The sequence below is a fragment of the Cynara cardunculus genome (genome assembly GCF_001531365.2).
Source record: "Cynara cardunculus var. scolymus isolate 2C chromosome LG 17, CcrdV1, whole genome shotgun sequence".
NCBI lineage: Eukaryota > Viridiplantae > Streptophyta > Magnoliopsida > Asterales > Asteraceae > Cynara > Cynara cardunculus.
Genome location: NC_037544.1, coordinates 3,936,033 through 3,948,532, shown reverse-complemented (window position 1 = coordinate 3,948,532; position 12,500 = coordinate 3,936,033). Strand labels below are relative to the sequence as shown.

General features: G+C 34.5%; 1 protein-coding gene across 3 annotated transcripts in view; it reads right to left on the bottom strand.

Annotated features, from left to right (window-relative positions):
* The window catches only part of LOC112500281 (lysM domain receptor-like kinase 3), an 8,363-nt gene extending 207 nt beyond the window's left edge, over positions 1 to 8,156 (bottom strand). Inside the window, exons 1-11 of one of the 3 annotated variants that reach the window (XM_025103723.1) lie at positions 7,795 to 8,156; positions 7,355 to 7,671; positions 6,450 to 6,485; positions 6,082 to 6,246; positions 4,678 to 4,880; positions 4,022 to 4,111; positions 2,839 to 2,932; positions 2,597 to 2,748; positions 2,391 to 2,482; positions 1,654 to 1,792; positions 767 to 865 (exon numbers count right to left, since the gene is read on the bottom strand). In XM_025103723.1, the coding sequence (XP_024959491.1) occupies positions 767 to 865; positions 1,654 to 1,792; positions 2,391 to 2,482; positions 2,597 to 2,748; positions 2,839 to 2,932; positions 4,022 to 4,111; positions 4,678 to 4,880; positions 6,082 to 6,246; positions 6,450 to 6,485; positions 7,355 to 7,671; positions 7,795 to 7,985 (1,578 nt within the window). In that variant the 5' untranslated portion in view covers positions 7,986 to 8,156. Of the gene's footprint in view, positions 1 to 766; positions 866 to 1,653; positions 1,793 to 2,390; positions 2,483 to 2,596; positions 2,749 to 2,838; positions 2,933 to 4,021; positions 4,112 to 4,677; positions 4,881 to 6,081; positions 6,247 to 6,449; positions 6,486 to 7,354 lie in introns of all 3 variants that reach the window. The other 2 variants (XM_025103721.1, XM_025103722.1) reach the window with 2 other exon arrangements.
* Between the last annotated feature and the right edge of the window lie 4,344 nt (positions 8,157 to 12,500).

Sequence of the window (12,500 nt, the reverse complement as noted above, 5' to 3'; positions counted from 1 at the left end):
CTGCAACAACCGAGTCCACGTATTTCATTATACATACTCGTCAAATGTTACTTGCACATTGTTTCTCAAAAAGACAGTGTTGGAGTTATACATCGCCTAGACTTTGACACAGTGTTGGAGTTATACATCGCCTAGACTTTGACCCTTTTTACTCGATATGTGTTGGAACCCCCTTCTACCCTTAAGCGCTCTTTTTGACAGGGTTTCACATATCTCACATGGTATCAGAGCCAAAATATATCACTCTTCAGGACTTGGCACTCTGGGAATCTGTACCCGTCCAGCCTCCGTTAGAGGGGGTGTTGGAATCTCACATTGGCTATATTTTGACCATTTCGTGTTGATATATGTTGGAACTCTCCAACTCTCCTCAATGGATCTTTTGGGAAGTAATCAGATGGGTTCCACATATCTTACACATAGGACACATATGTGGCATATCTAGAGTAGTGGACTGCAAAACCCCGCTATGCCAAGGGGTCGTTTACAAAACGCGTTTATCGATAAGTGTCCCCACCCTCACTTACCGGGTAAAATTTTTGGTCCTTGCTATGCTCACCCCGTAACGTAAGTGTCAACAGTAACAAATAGGTCATTCTAGATTAATTTTTTTTCCGAAAAAGGGGATGATGCAACTTTTTGGGACATCCAGAAATGGAAATTGTAGGCATTTTTATGGGATAAAATAAGTATTTGCTCTCAGTTATCTTGAAAAACAGAAGTTCATAATGTTCCTAAATAATGCTTCCAAGCACAAAAAACGTACCTTACGAACGGAATCCAGAGGGTAGTTATCCCCGAGCCTAGGATCAATCATTTTGACCATGTCGTCTTTCTGATCTGGCTGACTAAGAACTTCTTCAAACTGTAAATCATCAAAGGTCAAACTCATTAGTTGTTATCTAAGAGCATCTCCAATAGATCATCTAAAACGGAGAGAATATAGAGATTTTGGAATTTTTATTCTTTTTTTTTTTTTGGCTCCATAAGATCCTCAAAAAATGGAGAAAGTAGGAGAGGTGGCAAAAATCTGCAAAGTTCAAGAATCCTCCAAAATTAAATGCCGGTAGAGAGTTTCTTTTTATTATTCCCACCAATTAAATGTCGGAAGTCTGTTGGGGTATTAAATGTATTTAATATCTTAATACTATACTTGGGGTCTTGTTTGTTAACAGCTTAATGAACTTAATGGAACTCACAGCTTAGTCGGTGAACTATACATGACTTTCTGGTAGTGGCTTAATGATATATAAAGTGTCTTATTCAGTAAGCTTCTAGGCAGAAGCTTTATGTAGAAGCCATGTTTTTTCTAAACCTGACCCTTCTAATTAAAAAACACCCTCCTCTTATCTATGAAAAGACCCTCCGAAACAAAAACTTCCTGGTCTATATAGACAGATTAATCCTCACAGACAGCTTTATCCCTACAAGATTTAATGAAAAACCAACCAAGCAGCCCCTTAATGTTGTAATCTCCAAAATAGAGAAACTATTGAAATTGGATATAATCTCTTTGGAGATTTTGGTTTTATTCTTCTCCATTTTTGAAGAAATTATGGGAAAATAGTTGGAGATGCTCTAATAAGCTAGCGATTGGCATCTTATGCTTAGCATGTACATTATTAGATAAAGAATGTGAGCAACTAAACTCACCAACGCAACTAGGCCCTTCGATTCAGCAACATCGCCATTTGCTTTCACTATGGCTTCCTTGGCTGAAATAAGTTCATAAAGTACAACCCCAAATGCATAGACATCTACTTTTGGAGAAACATCCCCATATTGAGCATACCTGCACCGAATAATTAGAAAACTTGATCAACGGCCATAATCTCCCAAACAAACATACGCATGATCTAGTTCTAGGGTTGGCTTGGTTTCCTTGCATGCAGCACCCATTCCTTGCACCCTGCCTTGGTTTGCCCAGGATTTTTCTGGGATTTAATTAAAATCTCTTTTAAGGTTATATACCTAAAAATCCCTCTAGTTTTATTGTCTTCAAGCAAAGAATTGGTGCACTCTTTAGTTACTAATAGGTGGGTATGACCTCTTGACAAGTGGTTTTTAAATCCATGACATTCTAACAGGTTTTCTAAGCATTCTTGTGTATGGAAGTGAAATTCTTCTGTCAAGCAGTGGCATCCTCAAACTTGTCAGAAGGTCATGGATTTAAGAAAAACTATTGCTTTCTCAAGCCTATCAGAAGGTCATGGATTAAAAAAAACATTGATAGAAGGTCATTAAACCAAAGAACCCCTCATTAGGCACCATCTACGACTTTGATGCAGGATCTATGAACCACATACAATTATTGGCATCAGGGCTCTTTTTAAAAACATATGATCAACCATCTGCTAGCTGAGTGATTTTACTAAAGTAAGAAGATTTACTCTGGTGGCATATATCCGAATGTACCCACAAGACGTGTGGGCAACGATGTACTTCCAACTTCAGTCAGCTTTGTTAAACCGAAATCTGCAACCTATAGTGAACATATGGCCGATAAATCAGAACCATATTTCACTTGTTTTACCAAAGAAATAGACCATAACGACCAAATAAATTAGCAGAAACAAAAATATAAACGATTGCAAACCTTTCCATGGAAGTTCTTATCAATCAGTATATTTGCTGATTTAATATCACGATGTATATAAACAGGGACAGTGTGTTCATGGATATACTCAAGACCCCGTGCTGAATCAAGAGCAATCTGCACTCGGGTAGACCATGGTAGTGGGTCCCTTCCTGCAAACAAGCATTAAAAATAACATAATTTTTCTTGTTTGAATGAATTCATTATCATAAAATGAGTCTTCGTATTCAAACTTAATTGACCTGATCCATGTAAATGTTGACTCAAGTTTCCATTTTCAATGTACTCATAGACCAAGAAAAGGGAACCCTCGACACAATATCCTATCAAACGCACCTGCATCAGATATGGTCAAATCGTAAGACATCATATCTCATATTGACAATGAAGGGGATATATCAACTCAGAATCTTACAAGTATAGTTATAATTGCTACCACTGACATCACTCGGGTTTCTAATAACAGAACACCATAGATGGATGCTATCTTTTTAGTTCTTCTTTCAGAGGATATGCATAACGAATACCAACATTTTTTCAAAACCACATATAACAGACCAGGGGTAGGATTTATAGCTAGCATAGGCGGGAGGAAGGAGTCTGGAGAGGTAGAGGATCAGGGTAGGGTTAGTGAGCCGGCAGTTAGATCTCCTGAATCCTAAGTTAGATTAGGGGTGTGCAATCCATCCTACCTTGTTATGTTATTTTATGTTTTTCTTATACATGCTTTTGTTCATATGTTTTGTTTGCTTGTCTGATTGGTTTTTGTTCCTTGTGATACAACTAATGTGAATTCAAGAAAAGGAAAAGGGAAGAAATCGATTATCTATTAAGCTGTCAACTTCTGAGAGGTGACTCTCTCCTATATAGGGTTTATACAAAGAACAAATTGAATAATTCTCTCTCCTCCAGATCTGCATCTATATACTTGGTTTCCCCCCATTTGCCGACTACAACAAAACCCACTAGCTGTTTTTAGATTCTTTCAGCCAATTATTTTCATGAATTGTCTAAATTGCCCCTCATCCCCTGCCTTTTCCTAGAACACATAAATTGTACTCTCAGCATAACACCTTGCTTCTAACTCATTTTGCAAATTTTAACACCGGCTCACTTGTTTTCAAGTTTCCTTTCTTGTCCTCTTTGTTTCCCACACACTTTTGCAAAAGCTGGGGTCTTCATGGAAACAGCTGGTCAACTTTTCGGGTAAAGGCCAGGTCTACATACATCTCACTTTCTTCAGACCCCACATTCAGGTGGGGTATACTGAACTTGTTTGGTTTGGTTTTATTCATATGGTGAATGGTGAAGGTGCAATTTTTTTCTTCATATCATGTTGCAAATCACACAAGGGGTGATGAACAGCATGTTGCCATTCTATTTATTACCAAAGGCAGTGAAAGTTCAAATTAGAACACCTCATACCAGGTTCAGGTGATGAACATGCGTTAGAACCTTCAGTTCGGCTAGAAATTCTCTTGATGCTTGCATATCCATCTTCTTGATAGCAGCTTTCTGCAAAAGTTTGCTGTGATGAATTAGAAAAGCTAAGCAAAATCCAGAAAGACATAAAATCACATTATAAAACTGGACTCATAGTCATAGGTGCAGTTATGGAATTAAAAGAACATAATCATTAGATGATGCATGATAACAAGATGAAAGGTGGAACTTTATGCATATGGATGTGCCACTTGTAATACAGGGTATCAACAGCATCAAAAGTGGTCTACAATCAACTTCGTAAACTAACTGAGCTCAAATAAGGGTGCGTTTGGTACACGGACGGGACTGGACAAGACTCTCGTCTCATCTCTCTGATTTTTGTTCCACCTATTTTGGTGGGCCAAAAAAACGCATTTGTGTCTCACTTAGTCCTTTCCCATCCCAATCTAATGTCGCACCAAACATGGGACACCAAGTTTTTGTTTCGTCTTGTCTTGGTCTAAGTGCTTCTACTTGCATTATGGCAGTTCCTAAATCTATAACGAGCCCAGACAGGCTAGATGGCAAACCAATATATATAGCAGAAAATCACATAATTATAGCAGCAGCAAATATCTAAAACCCTAGTTCCAAACCTCGCCTCTGAGCTCTGCATAGAAAACAGCCCCAAAACCACCTTGCCCAATCTTGTTAGCAAGGCTGAAATCATCTGTAGCTTTTGCAAGCTCTTCATATGAGAACTCCACAGATTTGTCAACTGTTATACCCGTAAGGCCAGGAGAGGCACCAGCAGGAAGACCTCTAGAATCTGAACCTCCAACTGAAGTACCATTCGGGGCTAGGTTTGAAAGAGAAAACAAATCAATAAGTCGATGCAAAATTACCGATAAAATGGAAAAAATATGGGAAGCATGTATTTGAATTGTTTAGCATATATTACATAGCTATGACTAAAGTAAAATCCATTAATCAACCATACTCTTCTTCATTTCTATTTTAGTCACTGGACTTCAAAAAATCCACATAAAAACAACCATACTCTTAAAGAAAAATGTTTTGAACCAATGTTGACCAGGAGACCTACTAATGGCTGGTTTAGACCCACATTGTTAAAAAAAATTGTTTAGAAAGCATAAATGAGTTGGATATTAATTGCATAACAGATCAACCTCACTTAAATTACGGTCCATATATTTGATTCCATTTCTTATATTAGTCATTGAGCTTAAGTTCTTTTTAATAGAAAATCTACCGTTTCTATAAAGATTTTTAACAGCAAATGTGGAACTTGGGATAACATTTATGTTACGTGAGAAGAATTTCTAGAAAGAATTCAAAATAATGATGAATCAACGAAACAATCAATATACAGCATCCTTGTCAAGAAATTTACTGCTAATACATATTTACTATTTAGAAACTCATTACTAATAAGTACTTAAATAATCTCTTGTATGCAATTAACTTCATTCACAATCCATCTAGAATCAAAAATTTAATTTGTAACGGAAATTTATGCAATATAACTGTTAAAATTAGACAAAAACATTAGTTTTGAAAGTTCGATTGTTTTTGTGTGTCTTGCTAAGGTTTAATGACGAATCCATGATGAGAGTGGGTATTTGTAACATCTTAGGCGGATCCCACATCCCAAATGGGGATGCCAGGAATTTAAGTGGGGTAGTTTGTAACAACTCATCCTACAAGGATAGAGAAGTAGATTTGTGAGCTCCAAATAAGCTCAAAGTTGTGGGTTTGAGCTATGGGGCGGTACACTATTTTACTTCCATAGGGTTATAAAAATGAGCTATTGGGTGACTGAAAAGGGCATAGTGTGCACTGAACTAGAGGATGCTCAAGTATCAAATAGAAGGTACAATTATCAATTTCAGCAGGGTATATTTCCTACTTTACACAATTTGACATCGAAAAGGCATTCCTGGTGACACTAGATATTTTCATTAAAGCACGTTGTAAACCATGGTTGTATCTTGTATGCAAAAACAGGTATGTAGTAGGGAGTGAAGAGCGAGAAATACTTTGAGCAGACTGCATAAGTTGAACCTGTGCGTTCTTTAACAACGACAAACTCTTTTCTGAATGCTTCTTTCTGTAAAATCCACAATACAAGCATCCTGCAACTAACAGCACCCCGGCTACTACTCCTACAGCTATTCCACCTATGGCTCCACCTGATAATCCTGGTTATGTGAAAGCAAATTGTAGCTTAAAACTCTGCATTCGGATTCAAGAAAATATGAAACAAGGCCATTCTGCACTAATGCAAAGGGAAGGGTGGATCACCTGAGCTGCAAAAGATAGCAGGATCGAAGAAGACATGTTAAAATGATAATAATAGTTATAAATGTCAGAAGAAAAATATGCCAGATTGGAAGGAAAATAATATACCTGGTTCTCAAGGATGGATAATTTCCATTTACATCTGCCAAAAAACAAATCATTAGAACACAACCACTTTCATGAGAATGCCAACTCCAGTAGGAAAAAAAAACAAACTTCACAATAAAACAATGTTCTTACAATTTGTTAGTTTTCTCCCTGAAGATCATTGATGAAAAAGAAAGAAAGATAAAAACAACACATTCATGTTGAATCTATCGTCGAATCCTGCTGTTATAAGAGTAAAACCATGCTAAATGGCTTTTTCTTTTTTGGGATATTTCTATTTGTTCGTTTACTGTTCATATGCTACACTCGAGCATATCCATGCCGCCTGCTTACTACTGCGTCTAGAACTATGACAGGTTTAAGCAACTGCATCATCTTGTTTCATAAACCAATCACCTCATTATCAATTTGGCAAGCAATTCCCCATTAGTATAATCATATATAAGTTGCTTCATCATGACAATTTCCATTATCATCTCAAGATTCTCAAGGAAAAAGTTAAAAGTTGTTTACTAATTACAAAATTGCCTCTTACCCAGTAAGTGGTGGGGCTCTTTACCAGACAAATGAAGCTGACCTAGATGTTTCTCGGTAAGGAAGGAAAGGCTCTCCCATTCACCACTTACCCAGATCGTACTCTTATCCGATTAGCTCTTACCCCATTTGTGTTGGTATGCATATTCTTAGATTTTATTCCAATTTAACAATAAGTAACAGCATATCTAGATGGAATAATATGAACGCAAAAGCAGGTCCATACACAAGCAGTAAACCATCGGATACACTACAAAAATCTATGAACAATGAGAGAGAGACACATCATCAAAAGAAGATGATTATGTAAGAACAAGAACTCCATTGAAGCAGAAAAAACATCCGTTCAAAACAGTTCAAAATACTAACCTCGTCCCGGAATATATACCAAACCCCTTCCTGCACTAAAATTGGCATCGGGATTATACCTCCGAATTAAGTCGGAGCTGAGATTCGCCGCCGACGAAACCGAATTCAAGGTCTCCCCTTGCCGAAGAGGATACGTAACAAACAAACCATAATCACTTGAAACTGAATCATCCCCACACGAACAATTTACCGTCACGTTTATACTACCAGTATCAGGTATACGGTTTGGATCGTAATTGTTAAACCTCCCAATCCAGTCCGCAGTCGTCAAATTAGCATATCTCTGTTCCGCGATCACGGCATACGTATCCTGAGACCTAACGTCGTAGTTGAACACATGGCCTAAGAACTCCCCATTGATACAGTCGCAAGAGAAGGGAATGTTTATCCTGATAAAGGACGGAAGACTATCCTGACTACGGATAGTATCACGATTATACCTGACAATAGTGGCGATATCTTTGATCGTATATTGGGCAATTGAAGTTAGATCGTTTCCTGATTCAACGTAGTAGGAACCAAGTGCTAAATCGCAACCTGTGTTGCATCTAGATTGAACTAACGAACAGAAGCCAATTGAGCTCAAGAACACAAAGATTACTAACCGGAACCCTAAATTGAGCTCCAACATGACTCGCTAGGGTTCATGTGAAGCGTTGACCGACTCGGTTGAACTTATATGGTGCAAATTGAAGGATGATTGAGCGCAGGAATTGAATATGTGGAAGGTATGATTGACTGATTAAAGAAATGTGTGTCGGGTTTTGATTGTAGGCGTGTCAGACTCGTCGACAGCTGAATGTTGCCGCCATTGAAAGTCTTAGCTCTGTTTTCTTCCATTTCTCCTTTGTAGTTTATGTTTGTTCAATTATGAAGATGGATTCATTCTGATTATTATAATTCATACCCGCTCTTTTTTAATATTTAATTCATATTTCTAATTCAATTTGTAACCGATTATTTATATTATATTATAAAATATTTGATAAAAACTCTTAAAAATTATTTTTTTATGAATGAAGTACTGTACATTGATGCATATTGCTTAAAATTCAAGATTACAAATAAATTATACATAAATACAACTTATTAAAGTTTTATGTTTGAATTCGTGTAATTAACCATAGATAAACATAATCAAATAAAGAATAAACATCTCAATTTGAAATATAAAAAATTTAAAATATAATTAAAATAATTATCGAGTTCTAACAAAATAATTAATTATTATCTTCATAAAAAAATTATGTTACTAAACCAAATATAAATTACTTTGTTATTGAACTTAAATTAAATTATAATTAAAAAATTTGAATTAAAAATTTACACAAAAAATGAGGATTATCGATATAATTTTGTCAAATTTTTATGATATCTTTAAATTTATATTTTATTCAAAAACAAGAACATTATCGGTTTTTCATAATCACATAAAACTATATTATAACATCGATTGAGATATAAAATAAAATATTAGAATCAAAATGCATCTCGATGCATTGTGCAAGTACCCTTCTAGTTTAAAATTAAGAATATTATGGAGCTCTTTTAGTTTGTGGAATTCAAAAGAATATAATAGAATTGGAATGACAGATTCCTTTAATCAAATTTTAGTTCATTTATTTTGTTTACTCCTTGAATTCCATCATTTTCTTGATATAAGTGAAAATTTTGAATTTCATTCATTTGTATCCAATTTAACCAATTCCATCCATCCCCTATCTCAACCACGAGCATGCTATTATCATCATTTCCATGCCCTGTCCCTAACCATCGCCCCCAACCGACTCACCTTCTGCCATGCCACCCACGGTGAGGTGGCAGGGGTGGTGTTATGACGACGACAATATTGGGATCGTGGTTGGGGTGTCGAGGGTAGGTTGGTAGCTATGATGACGATAATAGTAGCATTGTAGTTGGTGGCGTGGGGTAAGGCGGGTCGAGAAGTGGACACCCACCCGCTGCCACCAATACCATTGTGTCGTCATAACATCTGTCATCCCCCATCTCTGACCATCAATATCACCATGGCACTAATGACGATTCCAATTTTTTGAGAGATTTCATTCTAATTTCTGTCCTTCAAACGTCTCATGAGATTTTAAGAGCCGGTTGGTTTGATAGATTGGGTTTGAGGTAATTTGTGAAAGGATTTTAGATTAGAGGGGTTTAGATTCGGAAGGTTTTCGAGTCTTTGTTGTGTTTGGTTTGTAGAATTCTGAAGTGAATTAAATTTCATTCTTTATAAATAATTTAAAAAAAAACAAATACAAAAAATTATGAAAATAATTAAATTAACTTTTATTAATCAATTATCAGTAAACAAATGTTCTTAACGTGATTTAAAACATTGTTACATACAATTCTTGATTCCTACAACATCTTGTGAAATACCAACTGATCCTGTAGGATTTCAAAACCCTATGTTTGTGGGATTTTATTTCAGTAATCCCAAAATTTCAAATTCAGGAAATATTTCAAACCAAACATAGGATTGTAATGGAATTCAATTCCAAATCCAATTCAACTTTACAAACCAAGCAGGATCTAAAAATATTATCCAACAAAATTTCCAAAAATAAAGAAAATGGGATTTTGGGCAAAAAAAATTTCTAGAAGACTCTCTAAAATGGAGAAATTAACTGAGAGATGGTGTAAATTTCTCCAAATTTGGATAATTCTAAAAAATTAATCACCATAAGAAATAAATGTTTTTTTTTTATTATATTCCACCAATAAAAAAAGATGAAATAAAATGTTTATGAGAGATAAATATTTTTTTATTTAATATATGAAATATTTTAATAATATAATTAATTATGTAATCTTCAAAATAGAGAATCTGTTGGAGTTGAATGCAATTTTTTTAAAGATTTTGAATTTTGATCCTCCATCTTATTAAACTTTTGAATATGTTGGAGATGCTCTAAGGATTTTGTTTTAGTTTTTTGCTACAACAAATTTTTGATAATTTTTTCCAGTATGCGAAAAAGTAGGACATAGATGTGAAAATCTCCAATTTTAGAGAACTCGACAAAAATGATTAGCATGAGAAATAAATATTTTTTATTATATTCACACCAGTTAAAAAATTTGAAATAATATTTTATTGAATGTCTGGATATTTTAATAATATTAACAATGTTGTAATCTCCAAAATAGATAAATTGTTGGAATCGAAGGTAAAAACTTTTCTAAACAATTTGTATTTAAATTTTGTAAAGTCTTTTGAAGATGCTCTTACAAAAGTTTAAAATATCTGAAGTGGATTTGGTTGGACGTTTTAAGGTTGGGTTTCGGTGAGAAATATAAGAAAGGATCTTTATCATTGGATAAATTCTAATCGAAGATTAAGACTAATGCGGTGCACCAAGATGCACTGAATTAATTCCTATGATAAGCACAATTCATGGTATAAGGATGAGATTAAAAGTGATCAAGTTGTCCAAATCCTTCTTAAGTTTCACACTTTAAATACTATTTTCACACAATCTTTCATCAACGTTTTAAAACTAGGATATTAGACTTGGTCTTTATTTGTTTTTTCATTTTCAACTTTTAATTATCACTTATGTCTGATTTGTTCAGACGTTTTGTAATTCAAACTGTTTATTTTTTTTTATTACATTAGAATCTCTTATCACTTAATAAGGTCTGAATAAATAAGAGGTAAACTAATATTTTACCTCTTATTTCTCTTTTTCATTGATTCTCTTTGACTGAGAACTAATTAGTTTGTGGTAACCGTGAGGTCCAATCTCAACCACAAATCAATAGATAAATTAAGATATTTATAATTTTGGTAATTTTTAATTAAAATTTTAATGCAAGGGTATTTTAAGTATTTTCTCTCCTATCTCCTCTCTTCTCTCCCCGGCTACCGTCCTCCGGCCACCACAGTGGTATCACAATGCATCTTATATGTGATTGGGTATCACACTATGGTCGTTTGTGCAGTCGATCGGATATGTAACACAGTGGTATCACAAATGCATCTTATATATGCTTGAGTATCACACTGTGGTATCACCGGAGGACGGTGGCCGGAGACCGGAGACGGAGAGAGAAGAGAGGAGAGAGGAGAGAAAATACCTAAAATGTCCTTGCATTAAAATTTTAATTAATAATTACCAAAATTATAAATTTCCTAATTTATCTATTGATTTGTGGTTGAGATTGGATCTCACGGTTACTACAAACTAGCTAGTTCTCCCTTGAATGGGCATATATATATATATATATATATATATATATATATAATTTCTATATGTATAGGTTAGCTTAGAAGATTAATATGAAACAAGAACTTCTATCGGCGATCTATCATCTATCAAAAGTAACGATCTTTTCATAAACAAACTCACTGACGTCATTCCCTATAGCATTGGAAGTCTAAAAGATATCCAAAAGGTTCTTACTGTGATTCATATGTTAAACAATTGTTGATATGAATTTCGGCAACGGAAATTTTATGAAAATCAAGAGAATTTTGAAAAATGTTTGCATCTGATTTTACAAAAAAACAAGCTATTAATTCAGACTTCAGACGTTTGTCAGTTTACAAAAACAAACAGTCTTATTGATTCAGATTTCAAACTTCAACATCACCTCCTATAAATCAGAAGTGAACTAATACTTCAGATTTCAGCACCTCTTAAAAAACAAACGTCACCTTAGTTAATAATTTTACAAATATGTAGTCTATTTAATTTTTTTCACTATACTTTTTAGGGGAAATGATTTCAGTTGAAAATTTTCCACAAACTATCTTCACTATATTATAAAGCATTTAACAAAAACTCTTAAAAATCATTTTTATACATTAAGTACTGTTTATGATACATATTACTTAAAATTCACGATTACAAGTAAATTGTGCATAACTACAATTTATTAAAGTTTCATGTGTTGAATTCGTGTAATTAACTGCAAATAAACATAATCAAATGCATGATAAACATTGTTAGTCCCGAAGGGTAAGGCAATAAACAGAAAGTAATTGTAGAAGGGGGGGTTGAATACAATTACACAGATTTTTTCAACTTTTTAATTCTTATTGATTTATATCAAGAATTAATACACACAGAAAAACAAAAGATTGTTGCGGAAGATAGGAAAGGAAAACCTAACCTAAACAATCTTACAA